Here is a 25602-nt window from a genome sequence, read left to right on the forward strand (position 1 = left end):
CCTAAAAGAGTCTTTCCTTCTCTTTCAACAAATATTTATTGAGCTCTTTCTGTGTGCAAAGTGGCATTACAGGCATTTGTGATACACCCATAAGCAAAACAGACAAAATCCCTACCCTAATGTAACTTGCCTTCTCATAGGAGGAGGCAGTTAAGAAATAATAAACATAATAAATAAATAAATTTTATATTAGAAGGTAAAAGGACAGGGAGTATTAGGTGGTGTTGCAATTTTAAGTAGGGAGGTCAGTGAAACCTCGCTGAAAAGATAATCTCAAACATGCAAGCACATTCCCACCTGAAGGCCTTTGCCCTTGCCATCATTCTGGAATTTTCTTGTCCCTTGGCCTGAAACATTCTCCAGTCATATTCCCAATACATTCTTCCTCATCTCCTTTGGGCCTTTATTGAAAGGTCAGCTTTTAGTCAATCCTTTCTTGGCCACCCCTTTGAAAGTACAACTTCCCTTTCCCCTTGCCTATTCAATTTTTCTGTTTAGCATTTATCTTCATCTCAACTGCTTATTTAATTATTTATCTTATTTATTGCTTGATTTCCTACACTGTAATGTCACCTCCATAAGGCCAAGGAATTATTGTTTGTTTTTCACTCTTGTGTCCCCAGCCTCTAAAAATGATTTTTGAAATATTCTGGCTTTCAAAATTTTAATCAGGTCAATCATGCTAATCATACTTTCTGAGAATTTGTTCGTTTGTCTACATTTTCAAAATTATTGTCACAAAATTATTCAAAATGCTCTTCTATATATTTTCTTGTAATCTTTTCTGTGCCTATAGTTAAGCCTCCATTTGTCCCCAGTATTGTTTCTTTGCACCTTCTCACTTTCCTTAATTACACTTTTGACATTGTTAATTTTCTCTGCTGTATCCTAATAATCTTTTTCCATCTACTTACCAGAGGAACGGCAGTATCACTCTTTTAACAGCATCAGTCTGGCTGCCGTGTGAGGGTAAGAATGGATTGGTGATAGAGGGTAGGAGCCAGAGAACCAATTTCAATGATCCAGGTAGAGTGGCTTGAGTGAAGGTCGTAGCTGTAGAGATGTTGAGAAGTGGTCAGATTCTGAGTATATTTTGAGGGCAGAGCAAAGAGAATTTTTAGCATTAGATATTGATTGTGAAGGAAGGGGAGTCATGAATGACACTATGATTTTTCAACCAAGCAACTGGGAAAATGGAGTTTCCATCAGTTGAGATGGAGAGACAATGAAACAGGTTTGGGAAGAAAGATGGAGGTCAGTCTGGGGCAAGGTAAGTATGAGACTTTTTCACATCCAAGTGGATGTGTGGAGTGGGCAGTAGGAGCTAAGAGGCAGGAGGGGGATAAATATTCAGAGTCATTGAGGATGACTCTGAATATATAAAGGGATGTTTAAAGCTCTGAGACTGAAATTAAAGAAGGACGTGTAGACAGAGAAAGGATCAAGAACTGAGCCCTGAGGGAATCCAGTATTAACAGATCAGAGAGTAGAAGAGGAACCAGCAAAAAAAAAGAAAAAAGATAAACCAGCATGAGAAAAAGCAATCAGCGAGGTAGGAGGGGATCCAGCTACTGTGTTTTCTTAAAAGCCAAGGGAAGTAGTGGATCAAGGGGAGAGTATTTTCAGTAGAATGGCCATAGCGATCCTTTTAATACGCAGTTCAGTTCATTTTACCCCTCTGTTCAAAACTCCCCACTGGCTTCCATCTACTCAAAAGAAACACCAAAAAATTCTTTAAAAGGCCCATGAGGCCCACAGATTTGCAGCCCTTTCCCTCCTCTGCCCTCCCTCACCCCCAATCTGCTGTTCCAATGGCTTCCTTTGCTTTCTCTCAATCACTGAGAGATTATGTTATGGTATGTTGATAACTCCCACAGCCATGTGGATTTCTCAGTTTCTCCCCGTGGTTCTGTGAGCTTTGGCTTTATATATTTTGAGGCTTACTACGTATGTTCAAGTTCAGAATTAATGTGTCTTCTAGTAAATTGAAAGTTTCATCACTAAGCGATTACTAACTTGTAATGACTTCTGTTCAGGAATCTATTTTGCCTGGTATTGATGCACTCATACCAGCCTTCTTTCATTAGTATTTGCCTGGCATGTTGTTTTCCATTCCATTAGTTTCAACCTATCCTTGTTCTTAATGTTTAGGAGTATCTCTTTTAAAAAGCAGATGGTTCTATTATACTTGTCTGATCTGACAATCTCTGCCTATTGATGAGTAAATATATATTCCATTCAGATTTATTTATAATTATTAATATACTTGAATTTGTTTCTACCTTTTGACTCTGTTTCTATTTGCCCTGCTTTTGCTTTTTTCTTTTTTCTACATTCTTCCTATTTATAAGTTGATTGAGGGGTTTTTGTTTGTTTATTCACTTGCTCATTTTTCTTATTCCATGTTTTCCCTCGAACTGGTTTGAAGTTATAAACTCTAGTTGTGTAGTGTGATCGTCCTTGAAATTATACCATATAGATACTTAACGAAATTGAAAGTTAATCAATGTCTTAACCTCCTCTTAATCAATATAAGGAATTAAGAACACTTTAACCAGGTCATACTCTTCTAACCTGCAAACTGTTGTTGTCAAGTATTAAATTGCTTACATTTTTCTAACACCATGAATGTGTTGTTTCTGCTGATTCTCACTCATGGTAGCTTGTCTCCTGTGTTTGGTGACCTTTGCTTTCCTCCTTTTTTATTTGCTGTCTACCAGGCCCACATCAGCCCTCTTTGAGGGTTCTGGCTAAATGTAGGGGGTCTCAGTTTCAGTGTTTCTCACCTTATTCAAGTCCCAACACTCCATTTCCTGCCACGGTGGTTTAGATGTTTGCCCGGGACAGCCAGCTTTTTCAATCTGTTTTTGCTCACAGGACCATGATCCAGTTTTGGGTCATGTTTTACCGAGCGTGGGAGCCCTAAAAGGTTTCACTTACTTCCTGTGAGCCCACCAGTGAATTAAAGTCATATGCTGTGCTCAGCATCCAGCTATTTTGTAGTGAGACGGCCTTTCAGAGGACCCAGTGACATCACGCCAGTTGTAGTTCTTTTGTCATATGTTTGAAAATGTTTTTGTTGGTTTTGATTTCTGGTCCAGATTTTTTTGATTAACTAGATACGGAAAACTACAATAGGGAAAGCTTCTTGGGAGGCACCTGGACATTTGGGTATCCCAGTATAGTCACAGACCCCCACCCATACGTTAACATACGGTCACACATAACAAATCAGAGCTGGGAGTGGTGGTGGCTCTCAGTTTGCCCTGCAGTCATTTGGGGGAGTTTCGGTCAAGATAAAAGCCACAGAAATGTGTCTGGATGTTAAGGAGGAGGCAGAGAGTGACTAAAATACTCACAGGCAATAGCTGCTCTAGGACAGTCCTCTGGCCTCTGTAATCAGCTCTGAGATGCCTGTAGTGCCCTCCCTCTGGGAGCAGGGGACTTGTGAATATCTGTGCGGTTACCTACACACTCAAAGCAGGTCAAAAGGTGGTAATAGCAAATATGTATCAGGATAGAAATAGTTTGGTCCTGGATTTTTTTCTACAATGTAAAAACTAATGTCCCTGAATTAAAAGAAAATTGATTTCACTCATGTGAACAAACACATATGACTTTAACATCTTAATTTACGTATGAAAGCCTTCATGTGTACCCTTCCATCAAGTGTATCTCTTAGGATTTAGGCTGGTTTTTGCTTATGTTTTCTCCAATTAATCTACTAAATCTTAGTGTGAGAGAAACTGTTAGCTTTAATGTATCATTCTGGTGGGCTAATATATCTTATTTTTCAGTGAGTGACAAACTGTTGGCTATTTACTCTGCTACTGAGAAACAACCTAAGCTCTAGAAAATATGGCATGAATCTACTTTCACCTTTCTCTTTCTTTGCTTCTATGTGAGAAATTGTGAGAATTGCTAGGAATTGTGAAGTACATGTAAGTCTTTATATAAATATGTCTTTTGACAGTGAAAAACCCAGAAAACAAATCTAAATAAATTATTAAAATTTGTGGAGTTCTATACAATCTGGAAAGAATCTTTATAAAACATCACATTTACTCTTCCCACTGTGATATCTATGGGACATTCCCTGTGCTTGACTGAACTCTTCTAACCACAAGGGTATTTTCATAATATGCTGTAATGTAATTGACTTACTTTAAGATGGCAAGCAAACATCACTTTATGGTACCCTGCATGCACTCAAAATAGAATAACAGTAGAGAATTTAATATTTTTATTTTGACCATTAAAGGGTTAAACTAGTTGTGCTTAGTTTTAAGCTTTGAAAAATCAATAGATTCAAAATCAGAGAAAGAGAAAAACACTAACAATCATTGTTTATAGCACTGACTACATTTCCCTTTGGACCATGTGCCTTTAAAATGTCTGAATGCATTGCTGTGCAAGTGTCATGTGTGTTTAAAAGATGCCATAATTATTAGCTACGGCTCTAGCACGGGGCCTTATGGACAAGCACCCAGGCTCCTGTACAAGGTAAAACCCTGTGACCGGCACCAAGCCGCGTGTGGCTATGGAAGCATGATCAAATTGTTGAATACACTGCCTCATCCGTGGAAGCTGAAGATTATGCTTCTCAGCCTCCTGTGAACATGTTTCCTCATTTTTTTTTTTTTTTAATTGTATCTTAGGATCTGCTTCAAAACACAGATGCCCACAAAAGAGCATTCCATGAAATCTACCGAACCAGGTCTGTTAACGGGATCCCAGTACCACCTGATCAATTAGAGGACATGGCTGAGAGGTAAGAGAACGTCCGGTTTTAAATGAAGTGTCTTTAAAAGGCTCGGTGGATGTTTTTTTTTTCCCATTTCTTTTCTTTCAATGAATTGACTTTTTTTTTTTTTTAACAGAGATGCTTACGTTTGGTACATAAAAATTGGGTTCCCATAACGTATGTTAAGAATGCCAATATTGTAGTATATTATTAGTTGAAAAGAGTAAACCTGCATGTACCCACAGCCTGGAAATCACAGAAATGGTTTCTTCAGAGGCTGTATTTTTATTCAGTACTGTGAGGAACATTATGTAATATTGCAAAAACAGCTTATAAAAGAAACAGATGAGAGCTATCTTGGCAGGGGAAAGAACTAAATCAAAGACTTCAATCAATTGTGATTTGCCTTTAAACCCAGAGCTAGAAACAGAACCAGATCTCCTGAGTGATTGCTCAGCCAGAGTTTAGAAGACCTTGTGCCTGCATCTTATTTAATACTGACATGTAACAGGTTAAGTAAGCCCCGTTCTGTTACTATTAGTTACATTCTGTAAATTCTCTGTGTTTTGTTTCTAGGTTTCATTTTGTTTCCTCCACATCAGAGCTACACTTAATGAAAATGGAATTTCTAGAATTAAAATACCGTCTGCTCTCACTGCTGGTTCTTGCAGAGTCAAAGCTGAAGTCTTGGATCATCAAGTATGGGAGGAGAGATTCAGTGGAACTGCTTCTGCAGAACTACATGGTAAGTCTCCCTAGCGCTGACAGAGAGGTCAGAGGACGCCTGGCTTTAGTATCTAATATCTTCTAGTTTATTGGACACTGTTACTTTTATCTTGAATTTAAACATTAAGGTACCAGTGTGTTAAATGGGTTTGATGTAAGTTTGTGAGCTTTTCACAACAATCTGAAATATATACCTATATTCTTTGGAGATATGAAAGGTTTTGCTGCAGTAATCGTATTGAACCATTGTGATTGGCTTTATTGCTTTAAAAAAGCAAGTTTTTGCATTGCATACAACTGACTGTGAACTCACTACTGAACCAGAATTAAAATACTTAAAGATTATCTTCATGTTTCTAAAATCCAATCATGAGTAGTTTAGAACAATCCTCAATTGTTCATGTGGGGACTTTTGTATTTTTTTTTTTAGATTAGGTCAAGCATGCCTTTTTTTTACAGTCATTCTGTGAGCTTCACTGCTTCCTGTGTGCACCCAGGAAAAGTAAGATTTTGTCTGCAAATCTCTGTACCAACTTAATTTTTGAAGAGTTTCTCATATTTTGGGCTATCAGCATAGATAATCCTATATTTACATAGAGTAGTAGCCCTGCATTAAGGAGGAAAGTAGGTCATTCTGTAACTAGCAGTTTCCATTTACATATAATCAGAGAATTATAATTATTAAAGGTAGTTTATTTCTCTTAGTTAAACATGCCCCCCCCAATTTAGTAGCAGTACAAATTTGCTCACAAAATTAATGTTAATAGGGCATCTCAGTCCTGTAACTGTTCCATTTATATTGAATCACAAGTTCTAAATGATAAATTGATGAATTTAAAATATAAGCCCATTTCTAACCTGACTACTCTCAGTGGCTCTGTAACTTGCATGACTGAATATTTATTGAAACCATATCTTTACTGAAGCATCCTAGAACCATAATATATTTTGCTACATTTTAATTTTATTTTCTAAGTGCTAAATAAACAACATGAATTTGAAAAAAAAAAAACAAGGTTTAACAGGTTAACAATAAAATCTTTCTTTAGATTTACTACAATTTTCTAGGAAACATTTGTCCAAAAATGTGAAATCTGTGACGCTATGTTCCCTTATTCATTTTGAATGCTTTTGGAAAGTAATGAGAAATCTGATTTTTTTTTTTTAAGTTTAAGCAATTGCATTAGTCCCACAAATATTAAATACAGATATGCATTTATATTTTCGGGTTTAATCATGTCAAGTGATACACTCTGAGCTCAGAGGTAATTATTCAGGATGCGTCTTTGTTCTCGCTATTTAAAGAGAGCCAATTAGGTTGAAATACCTAATGGGACTGTTCCACCAGGTTAATGTTCCAACACAAAGATGTTAATAATTCTCTTTGAACGTCTCAACTAAAGCATGTGTAAGTAAAGAATTATTACTAATGAATAAAAAAAATCAGTACCCTCTGCCTACCTCATAGACATTCACTGAGCTGCTAATTTTAAACTGCTAGGTAATGTAACTCTCAAAATTATTTGTAAAATTGCTAATAACTCTACAAATATATCGGGTTTTAATAAATATTTCCTAATATTTTATCACCTGATAAAAAATATGTATTTATCGCCTAAGCTTCTATTTCAAAAAGGGGTTTAAGGTGTTTATAGTTTAATAGTTTTAATAATTGTAGGATATTGATATTTTCTATGTGCCAAGTGTTTTACATGTGTCATCTTCCATCTCAGTGATGACCCTATGGGCTGGGCATTTTCACATTGTTTCACTGAGGAAATCGAGCCTTTGAACGCTCAAGTCACGTGCTCCAGGTGGCAGAGTTAGTAAGAAGTGGAGTCTGGATTTGAGTCCACATCTTTCCGAATCAGAAACCTTTGTGCTTAAGTACTGAACTTTACTCTCTAACAAAATTGGCTGGGAAAAAAAGGTTTTGGTTTTTTTTGGGTTTTTTTTTTTTAAATTAATTAATTAATTTTTAAATTTTTGGCTGTGTTGGGTCTTCGTTTCTGTGCGAGGGCTTTCTCTAGTTGCGGCAAGCGGGGACCACTCTTCATCGCGGTGCGCGGGCCTCTCACTGTCGTGGCCTCTCTTGTTGCGGAGCACGGGCTCCAGACGCGCAGGCTCAGTAGTTGTGGCTCACGGGCCCAGTTGCTCCGCGGCATGTGGGATCTTCCCAGACCAGGGCTCGAACCCGTGTCCCCTGCATTGGCAGGCAGATTCTCAACCACTGCGCCACCAGGGAAGCCCAAGGTTTTTTTTTTTTTTTTTTTTTTTTAAACCGAAAAGACCAAATAATTGAAATGATCTCTTGCAGCTCAGTGAACTTAAAGAATGTAGTTCATATAAGTATCAGTTCCATTTAATGCTGGTCCATGATTGACAGTATTTTACACTTCCATACTGCAACCTGCGAGTTACCATTATGTCTGTTACGGGCAGCGTGTTATTGGGGCAGGGTGGGGTGAGGTGGGGGAGATTATTGAAGCCTGCACACTAGTCACGTAGAAATGTGTTGAATCATGGCTCAACTACTCGCTACCCATGTGACCTTATAAATAACTTAATCTTTCCCAAATTTTTAATAACTGCAACAACAACAACAATAATAATAGAATATTAGGGATTTTTTAAGGAAAAAGGACTGACTCATTATTGTTTTCCTTCTATCTCATACCCCACAGAGCTTCTCTCATTCTTTTGAAGTTTTTGGGAAAATCATTCTCTTTAGAACAGACTATTTCAAGGTGCATGAAGACTTTCAAATAAAATCATAAAATCCCTTTCTTAAATATAATCCTTTACTTGGTTTCTAAAAGAAATGATTGTAATGAGCCATATGCTGCTACATCAATAAGCAAAGTAATATTTGGGATGTAAGGGTTCCATAATTATCTTTTCCTTTGTCTGAGTTCTCAATTCAATTTTAATCATCTGCAAAAAAAAGATACTTTTTATAAGAGTTAAGGAACTAGAGAACTACACAGGGGCTACGTAAGGTACGTAGCCCCTAAGTGCTCAAGGAATTCTTGGAAAATACTTCACAAATGCTTGTTGATTAAATTAGGCCACATGATCCTGGTGAGAGATTACATACTGTAATGTAAATCAGAAGATGATTGGTTTGAATTGTTCATGACATAACCATGTTAGTTAACACACGCTCCAATTTTACAATGGAAGAAATGAGACAATGTTTCATTCTTTCACATAAAAGAAGAGCTCTTGGAAGCATAGACTATGTGAATGCCACAAGTAATGTGAACATATGGTCTGTTTTTGATTATTAATGATTTTATTTAAATAGGCAGTTCTAATGAAACTACTTCTCAAAGTTGATTTTTAAAATCTTAAATTGTCTGGTTTAGCTCCCTTTGAGTGAAATTGATGAGCTTTTTATTTATTATATCTATATTTATCTTTTGAGAGTAGAAAATTAGTCCCTTCCACAAATACTTTGCATTTTGTAGCATAAAGAAATATCTTATTTTTCTTGAAGTGCCACCAACTTTAAAAGTCCCTTGACCAACATGTCTTATTTGTTGAACTTGATATCCAAATGTAAGCCATATTTTGAAAGAAATAAACTAATCCTGTCACTGTTATTTTAAACATAACATTTGTGCTTAATTTTGCATTCTTCTGAGAGACTTTGTCTAGATAGCTCACAGCAAAAAGGAGACTGAGCAGTCCTCCTGCTAAAGTGATTCTAATAGACAAAATAATTTTGTTACTAAATGGAGTTACTCAGGACTCAAAAAAAAAAGGGCAAAAATAAATGAAACAAAAATAACAAGTCAATTTTCTTTCTTCAAAAATTAATTACCTAGTTTTCCTCATAAGAAAGCTCAAAAACACTTTACTGAATCTCTACAACATTTATAATCTAAAAGCATTCTCCCCACCTCCTACCCTAGACCAAAAATGAAACTCGAAATAACTTTTCTCTTATTCAATTATAATGAATTTGTAAACCACTCTAGCAAAAGCATGTGTAAGTCTTACTGTCCAGTATAGGCACTATTTCCCATTTATCTGACACTTCAGAAATTTTTTTTTCCATTAGCTTCTTGGAATTTGTGTCCAAACTGAATGGAGACTATTTTTTTAAACTTTGCCAAATATATTTATCTCTTCAGTTTCTTACAGTGTCTTGAACATTAGGTGTAATCTTCCACTTTTGATCAAACCAGGACCTCCCTATTTGTTAAATTATTCAAAATTTAAATTCCAGTAAATTACTCTTTCCCCACTTGGGGAGCAGGCAGAGGTTAAGGGAGTAGGACATAAGGCTAAATAATGAACTAACCAATTCTCATGCAAAAATAATAAAGCCTATTAAAGTTATTGAATAAGGTATTCATCAGGGAACCCCATCCCAGGTAATTCACAGCTTTCTCTATTCATTATATATTTGAAGAATAGTTACTATATAAGTAAATGCAAACATAAAATGATATGAAATGTATTATATGTATTTTTAATATAATCTTGAAATACTATAAACTTCTACAATAAAATCTAGGGATGTCTATGGAATTGCTGTATGAATAGTTTTGCCTCTGCGCACAAACATTTTACATCTCCATATTAAGCATTCATCAACATCCTATTCAGGACTTCAGCTGGTTTTTGAAGACTAATTTTGTATTTTATAATAGTGACACAAAGTATTTTACTGAGTTTACATCATAGGAACTAATTATGCTATGAAAAGAAATGAAGAAGCCTTTGGTAGTATGTTGTTATCTATAATTACATTAATTTTCTACTTTACAGAAGTAGGAATAATCTTTGAAATAGGAATTATTTCATATTTCCTGGAGTTAGCAATAATAAAACTCACCTACGGATTTTTTGTGTATTCTCAATTTTATAGTATCCATTTGCTTATAGTAACTCTAATACATATGTAAGTTGCATACAGACATAGATATAGACACATCTTATCTTTAATTTTTATACCAGGTAATAGAAATATGAGAGCATATGGATAACGTGGATGGAATGTGTGATTATTTAACGTTTTTCTACTTGTAAATATTTTTGTATTTACTTTTTATTTTAAGAAAGTGTGCCTTGCATTGTGCCAGTTATTTATAATCTGAAGTTCCTCAGAGCCATCATTCACCAGAATTATTGTTCAAAGAGCAACAGAATCCCACAGCTAAAACACAGTTAGACACTTTACAACATTGTTCCAAATTTAGTGCTTTTTAAATGTTCTCCCCAGGTTCTCTGGAGAAACTTCTGTCTCTTCTAAAAACAAACCCTTGGGTGGAGGAGAAATATAATATTTTCCCAAAGTAGGAGTGAATTAGAATTAAAAATGTAGAATCAAGTTATATTCTCAGAAATAATCAGGTTATTTATGGCAGTTGAATTAATTTGATATTTTTCAGAAGAATGAGGTTGGTAGATTTGGGTAACATATCCACATACCTATACTGAAGAAAATTGACTTTGGCATGTCTATATAAGCCAGTATTGGTTATCGTTTAACCATTCCCTGTTTTTCTAGTCTTTTATAGAAAATAGCAAGTTCTTTGAACAATATGAAGTGACATACCAGATCTTGAAACAGACAGCCGAGATGTACGTCAAAGCTGATGGTTCAGGTAAAACACAAGACAGAATTTGTTGCAGTATTGAATACAGTAGAATTTAGAACCTACAGGTTTCAGTATGATCAAATCATTTTTTTCTCTGCAGAATCTCTGTGTGGCCATGCCATTGGCCTGGAAAGCACATACTGGATTCAGTCCCCTTGACTTTGTGAAATGCCTATCCTGTATAATCATTTGCCTGTGTGTGTGTGTGTATGTATGTCTGTGTGTGTAATCTTCTAAGAGAGAGGAAAATAAGCATTCGTTTTCTAAATTGTTACGTTCAAACCTATTTTAAATTCCAACTGTTAAAGGCAAAAACTGGACTGACTTGAATATTATGAAAACTCAAGTTAGTGTAAAGACACAACTGTAAAATAATTTGCTGAAAATGAACTATAGCATTTGTGATTATACTATATCTGTGTCTGAGTGCATATAAAATGCAAACAAATATACGTCGTTTATTGCATCCCATTTATCAGGAATTTTAAATATATCATTGTCTTTAATCTTTATAAATACCTATGAATAAGGTATAACATGTCCCCAGCATTAGCTGAATGTACTTCTAACGTTATATCTGTTGAATATAAAATCCTGGGAAGAATTAGGAATGCACACCAGTGTATAGACCGTAGAAAAAAGATGTGGTAGATTTAAAATATAAAATAAGGATTATAATTTGTTCTATCCGTTTCAGTGGAAGAGGCTGAGAATGTGATGAAATTCATGAATGAAACCACTGTCCAGTGGAGGAACCTCTCAGTGGAAGTCAGGAGCGTGCGGAGCATGCTGGAAGAAGTCATTGCCAACTGGGACCGATATGACAATACCGTGGCTAGTCTTCAGGCTTGGCTAGAGGATGCTGAGAAAATGCTAAATCAGTCAGAACATGCCAAAAAGGTAAGACTGCTTCTTATAAAAGGAAACAAGCACAGGTGAATTTAGAGATAGGAGATTTTCACAGCAAACTTGTCTAGGGAGTGTTATACATCTGCAAACGTGTTACAAAAATCTTGACTTTGCCTGACAAGCTGCATTTTCAGGTTATTAAATTATTTTAGACCAAGAAATATGCTGCTTTAAAAAAGTTATGTTAAAACAATGTTTGACTTTTGCGTTCAGAAGAGCAGTAACCCATGGAGCAGTGGCCAGAGCCAACAGGCAGCAGAGGGCGCTATACACACAGTAAGGTCTGCGCTTGAAGGGGCAGGTCCAGTGCACAGCCTCTGAGGATTTCCTAATTTAAGAGAAGATGAAAACAACTTTGGCTAAAGTAGTACTAAATCTGTGTGATGGCATACACTGGTTCAACAGATGGGTCACTACATTTTTGTCTCTTTGGCTATTCTTTTTTGGATTTTTATCAACCCTCAGTCAACGGTCTTATTCTGGGTAGGAGTGATTTTTTTTCCTCCGGTTACAGGAGTGTGTGTTTTTTTGCAAGAGTTAACTGTTTTACTTTAATATCATTTCCATTAAAAGAGCACATGAAATGGACTGATTTCTGTATATATACTTCTTAATGGGAGCTTGGTATTTTTCTCATGGAAAAACTATGTATATGTATGTAAAAGATTAAAATGCCAGATTCCCGTTAAGAAGTATAGTACTTATATTAGAATTACTGCTTGTCATGCAAGATTGGTTCTTCTGTTATTGTGTTGTACAAGTAGATGTATAATTTTTATGTTTTCCCGTTCTATATTTCATATAGATTAAGTATTTTTGTGTAGCTGAGCAACTGTAACCCGCACAGATTTTGGCTTTTCTGATTAGGCTGGCAGTGCCCTAGTAGATGTCGTGTGTTAATTTCATCCAAGGGACTATAACGACCGGAAACAGAATTGCTGTCATCGATTTACCTAGGCAGTCCTCCCGCACATGGCTTAGGAAATCGATTTTGAATTATCTTTGGCGTCCTTGGTTTTTACCGTGGTGTATATGTGTATCTATGCACATGCACATATGCATTTAATTCGAAATCAAGTGGAAGCTGTTCCATAGCCAAGTGTGTAACCTTAAATAAGGAAGGATGTCATTGTATTAAGTGTTCTTGGCCCAGATAATTTAATTTTTTCCTTCAAGGGTTTATCTCTGTGATTGTTAATTATCTTCATGTACAGTATTCAGATTTTTAAAATCAAAAGTTGGGAATTCCCTGGCGGTCCAGTGGTTAGGGCTCTGCGCTAAGGCATGAGAGGGCACGTGTTCGATCCCTGGTTAGGGAACTAAGATCCCGCAAGCCGCGTGGTGCAGCCAAAAAATAAAATAAAATAGAATAAAATCAAAAGTAACAGGTCAAACGATTTTTAAGACAGCTATATATTTCCCTAAAATATTATGCCTTTTATATGACTTTGGCACTGGTATTTACTAGCCTAAAGACTATAGGCACAAGTGCCTTACACTCACAGAAATTCAGCTTTTTCCTCTCTAAAATAGGAATAACAAAATGGTCACCATGCTTTGTTTTGTCTTTAGCAAAAGATATTGCATATATTCTTATAAAAAGACATTCAGCATTTCTAGTTCATATTTTTGACCTTCTTTATTAAAAATTTCCATTTTGAAAGAGATTTAGGATTCACCTTAAAATTTGCACAAATTTTAGAGCAAAGATATTTCTCTAGTCTGGTTACTTTCATATCATTTATTAACTTTTGGTTTATGGTTTACAGTAGTGTGCATTGTTTCTTGTTTAGGATTTTTTTCGAAATTTGCCTCATTGGATACAGCAGCACACTGCCATGAACGATGCTGGCAATTTTCTGATTGAAACATGTGATGAGATGGTTTCCCGTGATCTCAAACAGCAGTTACTGTTGCTAAATGGACGATGGAGAGAGTTGTTTATGGAAGTCAAGCAAGTATGTTTTTCAAATCTATTTATGCCTAGAGCATGGGTGCGTCATAAATGTTGTGATAAACAGTCTGTTTAGAGACGCTTTTATTGTTATAGCTTATTAAGGCAGAGTACAGATGTGTTTAGAACTGTTATGTTTCTATTTGGTCCTTTATTCTTTCCCATTTGTAAAGGAGGAACATAACAGAAATGTAAAGCTTGATTAAGGATTATGTTGACATATGGAGCCGACTTACATGGAATGATTCATGCATCAAATCATAATTCGTTGCTTCTCTGCTAGTTCCTTTCTTCTCTTCACAGTAATTGGACTAACTTCAAGTGTATCTAAAATAAGAATCAGGAATTAGAGTCTTTCCTACCACCTAACCATTCCAGAGAGTACGTAGAAGTGAAAGTTACAAGCTTCCAGAGTCTTGGCTTAATGGTTTTCGATGTCGCCCCCCTCCCTTTTCTTAACAGTATGCTCGAGCTGATGAGTTGGACAGAATGAAGAAAGAATACACAGATTGTGTTACTACCCTGTCTGACTTTGCAACTGAAGCCCTTAGGAAACTTTCAGAGCCCGTAGAAGTCTCTTTTATTAATGTCAAATTACTTATTCAAGACTTAGAGGTGAGCTGATTTTCTAGAACACAAAGTGAAAAACCAATTCTATTGTGAATAGAAAGATCAGTGAAGTTACTTAGGCCATTGCAAAAGCTGTTTCTGTGTCTACTTGACATCATTTTGACATGTGTACATATCCTGATTTGCACCTCTCATAAAAAAATCTGTTTGAATTTTTTAAAGAGGTTTATTGACCATAGAGTAACTTCAAAATAGTTTTTTAATTGAGATTTTTTATTTTCTACAATCAAATTATAAAGTACTAGGAAAAAACAGACGTCTGGAGTTAACACCTCTACATAAATGCCTCCAATGATAAAGGATTTGCTAAATGAATTGTGCTGTTTACATATTTTGAATAGCCTGCAGCTCTCAAAAATGAAGTAATGGAAGAATATTAATGACAGAAAGGCTTTTCCAATATACTATTAAGTAAGAAAAGCAAAAATAGTATCATCGTTTTTTTGTAAAAATAAAAAATGGGTGTAAACACACACAGGAAAAATACTAATTTTGTTCAGTAATTTTAGCAGAGCCTTGTGGTGCTAAGGATGTTGGCTCTGGTGTGAGAAGACTGTATTAAATTTTCTTTAACTTATTATCTCTAATTTATAAATTTCTACAATGACAATGTATTACTTTTTTTAAAGAAAAAGTTGTTTAATTTTTAAAGTCAGAGGACTTGCCCCAAATTGTTAACATGCATTTACCTGATATAATGTTTACATACTACATTAACATATGTATTTTGAAAGTGTAAAGATTACCTCAGCTTATCTTTAGGTTAGCTTAAGGATTATGGTGACTTTTAAAGGAAACATTTATTTGTATGCTATTACTAGTATATCATATATTAATAATGAAGGAAAGTAGTCATTGGAATCTCCAAAAGATGACGACAGGTCTAGAGTTTTATTCAGTGCATACTGATTTGTGTCCAGTTGTCGAATCTTGAAATTAAGAGGAAATGTATCATGTGGTAATGTAGCTGTTTCAATGATTCATGTAGGATGTTGAACAGAGAGTGCCTGTGACGGATGCTCAGTATAAGATGATTACAAAGACAGCACACCTCATTAGCAAAGAGGTCTCCCAAGAAGAAGCTAACGAAATGTTTGCAACCATGTCTGGGCTCAAAGAGCAGCTAACCAAGGTGGGAAAATATTTTAAAGCATGTCTGTGCGGGACCAACACTGCCTCCAGCTCACCTTACTCGTTCTCTGTCACTGTGGGCAAATCATTTACTTGTTAGCAGATCATGTTTTTATTTCTTATCGGGATTCTTCATCTAGTAACTTTGTCATGAGTTTTAAAAATGAAACTATGGAGCTGATACCAAGCATTACCTTTATTAATTTAGAAGTACTAGTAGCTGTATTTTAATAGAAAGATAGGCCTCCTCTGGGAGGACAGAGGGACCAGTTGAAAGTGATAAAACAAAGCGGGAAGCAAGGGGAGAAGAATAGGAGGAAGAAGGGGGAGGAAGACATCATATATTTAAATGAGAAAGAATTCCCAAATACCTTTTATTGAGATGTATTTGACATACGTCCACTCTAAGATTATTTATGCTATTTTTCGCTTACACAGCCACAATGCAGTGAAAATTCTCCGTCTTCATCTCACAGAGCTACCTTGGGTTTAAGATATATACATTTATGCCACTTCTGTGCAGGGAGCTCAGTGAATATCAAGCACTAGCCATAAGCCTTTTCTGTTCTATTGAGGGATTTTCCTTAAGAGTTTGGAAGTTTCACTGGGATTTTTTATCTATCTAAAGTTGAATTTTATGAAGATGATACTGCTGGCAAAGTCCACTTAGATTGTGTAATTAATATCTGGTAAAAGAAAAGAGTGATTATGTAAGTGAATAGAAAAATTTCATAATGAAGAATTGGGCAACAAAGGAAAAATAGCAGAAAACCCTGTGAATTAGGAGAGGAAAAGTAGAAAGAGAATAGCCAATATGAAACCAGCTGTGGAGAATTAATGAAAGAGAGGAATAAGTGAGATAGATGAAAATAAGAAGAATCATGGCCATGAAAGATAAGAAAATTTTGTCAAACTGGTATATAGTAGAATGCTAATTTTAAATTCTTTCAAACAATCAAGTTAAGATTATTTATAAAGGTTGGGTACAATTTGGAGTCAACAACTTGTAACCTTCAAGCAGCCCTTAGAACCCTGTCTTGGGCTGGCACATCTTAGCCTAGGTCAGGTTTAGTGATTTAGGGAAACTTCTGAGAAAGCAAAGTACTCTTTTAGACACATGTAAGTCATCATGCTTTCTTAATTGCTGCATTAGATGTAGCATCTTGGTAAGTTTCCTGTTGTATCCAGGGAAGACTTCTAAAGCACACTGATTTTTATACATGTCAGCAGATTCTCTTTATTTTGTTCAGTAATTTTAGCTGAGCCTTGTGGCAAAAGGACGGTAGCGTATTTTAGATGATTTTCTCCTTCAGGCAGTGCATCCAAGAGCATGAGGGTAATTATAATGTAAGGAAAAAAACAAATGATCTACTAATGAGTACTTAATTTCCTTTCTTGGTTTCCAAAAGTAATGCTTTGGGAGAAACTCTAAATAAAATGAGGGGAATGGGAAGTTCTTGCAGGATTGTATGAGGTCCCGGATTCTGACATAAATGTGACAAGGCAGACACTTTATGGAGATCTTCATCTCCAGGAGCTCATCATGAAGATAAAGACAATGCAGGTGTATAAACTAACAGCATTTTTTTAAAAGACAAGTAACAGATGAGGGCTGGGCCAGTTCAGACTAGAGAGACATGTTCTTGTGTGAGAACCTTTGTGAATAAGTTTGTATATGGCATGAGCGCTTGTCATGAGTGGGATGTTGATGGGGAAGGGTAGCAAAGTGTGGAGCTAGGAGGAGGTTAGGAAAGCACAGGGCCTCTCTGGGAAGAATGAGTCAACACGTTTGAAGTTTGTCTACAGTTAAGGGATCAAGTAGTAGAGTTCTTGAAAATAAAGTTGGAAGGTACAAGTTGGTCTAGATAATGTAATTCATGACTGTCTTAGGTCAGCTTCTGAGGCCAAAGGGAAGATGGGTTTCAGAGTTTATAAAGTGGAATTTGATGCCATCTGGCTCCCTAACATCATTTAGATGAGCAAGTGCTATCCAGATGGACGATTTAGATGAATTTTCATGAGAAAACTCCATAGCATTTACTTGTCTCAGTGGTATAGCAGTAGTGGTTTTTTTTAACATCAAAATTTAATAATACACAGGAGATATTAAAGAAAGTCACTGGAGCTCTGTAAGCCCAAAATGACCCTCTCCTGAAGAAAACATTCCTGAGAGCTATGGTCCTTAATGGCCTTTAATGGAATTTTTGTCTTTGCATTTTTAAAGGTCAAAGACTGTTACTCTCCACTCCTTTATGAGTCTCAGCAGCTGCTGTTACCGTTGGAAGAATTAGAAAAGCAGATGACGGTCTTTTATGACTCACTTGGGAAAATCGATGAAATTATGACAATTCTCGAGCACGAGGCACAATCAAGTGCTCTTTTTAAACAGAAACGTCAGGTAAGGAAAAGTCCCCTTCAGGAGATGGAGTTAATTTAATGCGTGTGTGATAAGACTGGGGTGCATATAATGATAGAAATTCAGTGACAGGACAAGAAACCTTTTTCTAGACTAGTACTGGCAACTCAAAACAAAAACACATGTCTAAAGATAAAAACCCTATCCACCATAGATAAAATAAAAATTTTATCTCTCTCTCGATACTTATATATAGGTATATTTATATAGATAAAAATTTTACAGATACATTTTAAATTGTATATATTTAGCTATATAAAAAAATAAATAATTGCATTCCATTTCTAGCCAGTATCTATCATTTGTGTCTTATGAGATCCTTTCTTGCCTCTAGGACTAGGGCTGTTTACATGACCATAAAATTCTGGAAATATATTTGGAGTGCTAATCATTTTTCTTTGTCTTATTTTTAGTAAGCAGATCTGTATGCAGAACAGCCTCCTACTGAGTGTGGCAGTTAATTCACTTATTTAGTTGGTTTATTATAAATCAACTTATGTATCAGAGGAGGGTGAAACTGATGGGTAAAAGGTTTGCCACTGTTATCGAAATAGATTCATGGAAGGAAGGCAGTGTCACTTAGCAGAAAGAGCAGAGAGTATCTGAAGTGAGTCAGACAGGTATTCAGATCTGATACAGCAAATTACAAAGCCTTGATTAGCTTTATTTCCTCACCTTAAAATGGGGGTGGTGGTACCTCAGTCGAGAACTTCTCTTGGAGATTACATTAGATATTCTATAATGTGACTAACCCATTAGTGCACTGGTAGCAGCTAATATTTATTATTATTATTATAAATATAATATTATTTATTTTAATAATATTATTAATTAATACTATTATTATATATATAATATAATAATTATTATAGTATATATTATATAATTTATTATATATTGTTAATTATATATTAATATATAATATATATTATAATAATATTATTATTAATTAATAATAATATTAATATAACTGGTAGCAACTAATATTTATTGTTATTATTATTAATGGTAAGCCAAAATGATTATACCACCAAGCCCTATTTTAATGGGTTCTCATCATATTGGATAAAAATTGTTTTTCATTTTGAAGTCACAGTGCCATTTCTTACGTTCCCAAATTGCTGTAAGTTGCCATCAAAGAATCCTTCCATGATTAAAATTGTATTTAATATATTAATAATAATAAATATTAATACTACTTCATAAGAGTTTTCTAACATATGTTACTTTTATCTGCTAAATCTTCAAAAGGAAAAAGTATGTCCTTACTCTGTTTTCCCAAAACAAAACAGAAACCTTGCTCTTAATATTTGCATCTAAGTTACCCAAACTGGTATCCAAATAACCAGTTTGAAATATTTTCTCAAAGCAATTAAGGATGTTGAAGTGCAAATGGTGTGGATTCAAGTCAAAAAATGACTGCTTGCCTTGGGCTAAGCTGAATAGCTTCCATGCTGTCTAGCACAGAAATCGCCAGGATCCCAGGTTACAATCAGAGATGGAAGGACCTGTGATTCACCATTGCTTCTCATCTGCAAATGTGTGACAATTGCCAAGTCTTCCAGGCCCTTTGGTCTGCTGCCTTTTTTGTTAGGATCTGGGGTCCACCATTTTATTAATGAGGTTGATAGCTTTCGAACCTTAGGAACTCAAATGTTGTGTAATTTAGGATACAGAATGATATATAATCTGCTGCATCTGACTTTTAGTAAAGTATTTATAATGTGCATTGGTATTAAATTTATTGAGTCAGATTATAACCTCTTATGTAGATTGATTTCATGATTGTCCTTTCAGTAAATTATGGGCCTATTAGTTGGTTGAAGGAATGCAGGGACTAGGCAGATAACAATTTTGATTCTCTGTCATCCTCTGGATGTTATTAAGATGGGCATGAAATGTAAAAAAATTCAGAAAACTCAATGCGACATTTAAATGCCTCATGTAAAAAGCACTGACTTCAGTGATTGCTTAAAATTGTGCTCTTCTGGAAAGCAATACTTCTCTGTACTTTCAATTTTACTTATTGCTGATTAAAAGCCTAAAAGCTATATAATGCTGTTCTTATTGTTTTGTAATGGTTACTCTCTTTCTTTCTTGCCCTTTTAAATACTATTGTTTTGGGTTTCCTTTCCTTGTAGGAACTGTTAGCTTGTCAAGAAAGCTGTAAGAAAGCCATGACTCAAATTGAGAAAGGCAGTCATAGTGTTCAAAAGTTTGTGACTTTGAGCAACGTGCTAAAGCATTTTGATCAGACGAAGCTACAGAGAAAGATTGCAGATGGGCATGTTGCTTTTCAGGTAAGTTCTCTGCCTGCTTTAGAGATGTGAAGGAGGGAAACTTCCAAGAAGGAGGACATGTAATCATTGCGTTTCATGTCTTCACTCTTGGTAGATGCTTCATCTACTGGTGTTTGGAAACCAATAATTTTACTTCTTCTTTCTCTAATATGAATTAATATTTAAGAGGGTTGATTATTCTCATTATAATGAAATGTATTCTTTCCAACTGTTTTTTGAAAGAAACAATACTCTTTAACAAAATGACATTTTCAATAATGAGAGATCAGTATCCCATTATGGTTATTTTTTAAATCAAGAATATGGTAAAGAAAACTGGAGATTGGAAGAAACATGTGGAAACCAACAGCCGCTTGATGAAGAAGTTTGAGGAGTCTCGAGCAGAGTTGGAGAAGGTGCTGAGGCTCGCTCAGGAGGGCATGGAGGAAAAGGGGAATCCAGAAGACCTCCTGAGGAGACACACCGTGAGTGCATCCCGTGTGGGCCCTTGACCTGGAGGCATGGGCAGACCATCTTGGAGGAAAAATAAAAAGAGCATAAAGATCTAATACAGAGAAGGAGAGAGACAGAGAGAGACAGAGAGAGAGAGAGTGGGAAGATGAGGAGGAGGAAGAGGAGGAGGGGGGGAAGAGGAGGGGGGAGGGGAGGGGGGAGAAATGAGTTAGGAAGGCAGAAACTTTTTACGTATGAGACCCACAGAAATGGCAGCAAAAAGAACCTCAGGAGCACTTGATGAGCTGCCTTATAATTGGCCATTCTCAAGCCCCTGGAGTAGTAGAGAATCACGGGATAAATAATTAAGGCTCTCCAAACTACTAATTCATTGTTTAGCTGAAAAACTCTTTCATGACTAACGTATTCTTTTTAAGAGATAACTTTAGGTGGATGGCTATGTCTTTGTGCTCATTTCGTAAATCTACCATATCACAGTATAGATACCATGTCACTTGAAATTCGGTAGCTGATCTACAACTTGACCCAGTATTGTGAAGCCATCTCCCTGTTAAGTATACTCATTTAAATCATATCAGTATTGCAAATATGAGTAATCTATTAAATGGTGTATGGAGATGATGGGCCCTCTGAGAACATATATTTTGAGTTACGTTTTCTGAAATTTCAGTGGATATTTGTATAAAACACACGATGAATGCAATGTATTTGTGATGTGGCTGACTGGATTTAGGGTTAAGGTCTATGACCATCCAACATCTCGTTCAAGTTTATACACCTCTACCGTGTGGTACTTTCTTTTGAATCACTGTTGTTTCAAAATGTCTCTGCATACATAACCCTGAGACTTTGTGAGACTTAGTCATGTGACTTTGTGAGACTTAGTCATGTGTATTTGTGCATGTTGTATTTGTCTGCTTGGCCTACCATAAAAAATACACAGGCTGGGTGGCTTAAGCAACAGGGATTTATTTTCTCAGTTCTGGAAACTAGAAGTCTATGATTAGGGTACTAGCCTGGCTGGGTTCTGGTGAGAACTCTTCCTTATGTGCAGATGGTCACCTTCTCGCTGTGTCCTCACATGGCAGAGAGTAAGATCTTTAATGCCTCTCCTTATACGGGCACTAATTCCTTCACGAGGGACCCACCTTCATGACCTCATCTAAACCTAATCACCTCCCCAAGGCCCCACCTTCAAGTATCATTACCTTGCAGGTTAGGGCTTCAACATGTGAATTTGGTGGGATGGGATGGTGGCAGGGGGCAACACAGTTCAGTCCGCAGCATGTGTGCTCATGTGTGTGCTTGGTGTGAATGCAGAAATGGCTCATAATGAACCAGCAAGGTCAGGAACACATTGCCATTAGGGAGTGAGGAGGGATTGTGAGGCTTAGTTCTGGCTTCTACTCAGCTCTTCTTTTACCAGAGAGGAACGAAATCTCTATCACTGTGGGATCAAGGTTTTAGGATCTCTCATTGGCTTTCTAGAATATTCTACCAAATGTGAAAACTGCAAAGATTTTTTTCTAAAACATAAAAAGCCCTAGTTGAATCAGATATGGTGATTTCTGACTCATAACTGTAGGTAATTATAGTTAGTTCCTGAAAGAAAAATGGTAGTTGCCCAGAAGGTTTGAAGAGGGCAGCAGCTGGCTAAGAGGCTTGTTTAGCAGTGTGACTCCTTCACTGTCTAGTGTCTGACACTGCCTTTATCTGCCCAACACTCTTGACCACTTTCCCCCTCTCCACGCCAGGAGTTTTTCAGTCAGCTGGATCAGAGGGTACTCAATGCTTTCCTGAAAGCTTGTGACGAACTCACCGACATTCTCCCTGAGCAGGAACAGCAGGGCCTGCAGGAAGCCGTTAGAAAGCTCCACAAACAGTGGAAGGTGAGTCAGGACAACACGGGAGTGCCGTGTGTCTTGGATGATGGGAGAGAGCGTGCGGGTGTGAAGGTTCAATTGTCAGAGAAATTTAGAAATCAAGGAAAGTTGTCATAGTTACTTTTCCCATTGAAAAAGCTGAACTTGAATAAAACAGGATAAAATATGATAGAATTTTGTTTTTCCTATTTTTAAGTAGCATCAGTTTTATCATAGTACTTACGAGTACTCTTTTTCTTTTCCTGATTATTTTTGGGGGCAGGAACATCAAGGTGTTTAACTTTTTCAGCAACATTTCGTAAACTCTTCCCATCCTAGTTATGTTAGGTATGCTACTGAAATTACAAGAAATATTTCTCATTTCAGTAGCATACCTAACATAATATCTACATTATATATGTATGTAAGTATATGTAATTATGTATTATATATATCCATATATATTTGAAGTTTTCAAGGATTTTGCCATCTGGTGTAGCTTGTTATGATTTGAAACATATAAATAAAAACATTGGTTAAGGATTCAATGATGAACAAAGCATATTCCTTTTCCCCCAAAGAGCTTAGGTTCCAGTAAGGGAGATGATTAGTTGCAAAATAATAAAAGTATAATATATAATAAGTCCCAAAAATATATTGTGTAGGCAATATATTGATGAAAGCTTTGAAAGAGAGAAGTGGGCCCACTTGGAGAGCGGAAAACAATGAAGCAGGTAATTAGTTTTGAGCTAGGACGTTAAAGAAGCAGCAGATCTGGGGGCGATGGGGACAAAGAAAGAAAGCTGGAGGGTGTGCCAGCGGGGACGCAGGGATCCACGGGGTTCAGCCTGACTGGAGTGTCGTGCGCGGGGCCTGTCGCTTGGAAGCCGACTTGAGAATCTGCATGTCAGGGGAAGCAGCTGCAGGAGAACAGAGACCCTTTGAAGGTGTCGTCCTTGAGGCAGACTGGAGGAAGCTGCTCTAGCGGCAGGTTCACAGTGTTGCTCTGGGAATATTGAGTGGTGAATTTCATATGTACTAGAGGAAGGAGTCACGGGGTCCAGAAGATAGGCAGCCGGAACACTCTCTATCAGGTCGTGTTATTGATACTTTCTAGATTTTTTTTTTTTACTTTTTTTTTTGGCTGCGTTGGGTCTTCCTTGCTGCACGTGGGCTTTCTCTAGTTGCGGCGAGCGGGGGCTACTCTTCGTTGCGGTGCACGGGCTTCTCACTGCGGTGGCTTCTCTTGTTGCAGAGCACAGGCTCTAGGTGAGCGGGCTCAGTAGTTGTGGCTCGCAGGCTCTAGAGGGCAGGCTCAGTAGTTGTGGTGCACGGGCTTAGTTGCTCCGCGGCATGTGAAATCTTCCGGGACCAGGGATCGAACCCGTGTCCCCTGAATTGGCAGGCGGATTCTTAACCACTGTGCCACCAGGGAAGTCCCCGGATTGTTTTTTTTTAATCTCATTAATGTAGACTAAAAAATCAGCCCTTTGCATAAGAAAAACACAGTTAAAGAAATCATTTTTTAAAAAAACAACAAGGACCTACTGTATAGCACAGGGAACTGTAATCAATATTTTATAATAAACTGTAAGGTAAAAAAAATCTGAAAAAAAGAGATATATATGTACGTATAACTGAATCACTTTGCTGTACACCCGAAACTAACACAATGTTGTAAATCAACTCTGCTTCAATAAAAATTAAAAAAAAGAAATACCTTTTTACTTGCTCAATTTGAAAATTAAAAAAAATAAGATGCTTAAAGAAATCCAGGCTTTTTAAGATGTCTTTGCAGCTTAACATTATCATATATGTACTATGGAATAGAGACTATAATTGAAGGCTGTATTTTATTTTACATACACACACACTTTTAAGCTCTCTAGGATATAAACTGTCCTATTCTTTCCAAAGCCCTAACTCATTTTTCTCATCAGTTATCTCAGTGTTTTATTTTAAAGATAATCTTTTAAATCCATAGGAGACAGGTTGGCTAAAATTAAATTGTAGGACTGAAGGTAATGATGAAGCTTATGTTTGTATCAAAGAAGAATGTAAAAAGTTTCACGTTGTTCGCGTGCTGGCTTGCTCACTTTCTCAGTGTATGCTCCGAGGAAAAGAAGACATGGCAGGTGGTCGGAGCTGTGGGCTGCTTAATCCTGGCTTTTTCACTGATAATATTTCCTTGAGTTCCTTCCCTTGTGTAGTGAGTATAATATCTGTCCTTCCTACCTCACAGGGCTGTTGACAAAATTTAAAGGGACACATGCTAGAAGAGGGTATGTGGAATCAGTGTGTGATTTAAATTTAGATTCAAATCCAGTTTTTCTACTTAACCCTGAGCCTCAGTGGTCTAATCTTTAAAATAGGAACATTAATACCGCGTGGGGCTATTGTAAAAATTAAGCAGAATAATCACTGTGGAAACACCCAACTAACAGCAGGCTGAAAAGATTTGCTGTGGTCCTGGTACTTGGAAAAATACAAAGCACAGCAGCCCGATGCAGACAATAGGGATTAAATCATATTGGTCCTAAAGGGACTATTTCAGGTTTTCTGCCACTTCAGTTGGAAATGTACAGAAACGGTATCTTATTTTTCGGAATCGTCCCATGGCATGTAGGATCTTCAAGGAGAAGCTCCATATCATTTGCTTCACCTGAAGATCGAGGTGGAGAAGAACATGTTCTTAGCTTCTGTAGAAGAATGCAGAGCTGAGCTGGACCGAGAGACCAAGCTGGTGCCCCAGGAAGGCAGCGAAAAGATCATCAAAGAGCACAGGGTACGTCCCACACACCCTGAGTGCAGTCCCTCGAAGTCACAATGTTCCTTCAAGCATAGAACTGATACTTTCATTTGGGT

General features: G+C 36.6%; 1 protein-coding gene across 12 annotated transcripts in view; it reads left to right on the forward strand.

The window, feature by feature from the left end:
* The window catches only part of SYNE1 (spectrin repeat containing nuclear envelope protein 1), a 454100-nt gene that overhangs the window by 135019 nt on the left and 293479 nt on the right, over positions 1-25602 (forward strand). For all 12 annotated transcript variants that reach the window (XM_036871084.1, XM_036871085.1, XM_036871083.1 and 9 more), the window contains 12 exons: positions 4659-4771; positions 5321-5489; positions 10992-11088; positions 11780-11982; positions 13785-13949; positions 14408-14560; positions 15564-15707; positions 17931-18104; positions 20264-20422; positions 20722-20886; positions 22630-22764; positions 25364-25522. In XM_036871084.1, coding sequence (XP_036726979.1) covers positions 4659-4771; positions 5321-5489; positions 10992-11088; positions 11780-11982; positions 13785-13949; positions 14408-14560; positions 15564-15707; positions 17931-18104; positions 20264-20422; positions 20722-20886; positions 22630-22764; positions 25364-25522 — 1836 coding nt within the window. The remainder of the gene's footprint in view (positions 1-4658; positions 4772-5320; positions 5490-10991; positions 11089-11779; positions 11983-13784; positions 13950-14407; positions 14561-15563; positions 15708-17930; positions 18105-20263; positions 20423-20721; positions 20887-22629; positions 22765-25363; positions 25523-25602) is intronic.

The sequence above is a fragment of the Balaenoptera musculus genome, chromosome 12 (genome assembly GCF_009873245.2).
Source record: "Balaenoptera musculus isolate JJ_BM4_2016_0621 chromosome 12, mBalMus1.pri.v3, whole genome shotgun sequence".
NCBI classification, from domain to species: domain Eukaryota; kingdom Metazoa; phylum Chordata; class Mammalia; order Artiodactyla; family Balaenopteridae; genus Balaenoptera; species Balaenoptera musculus.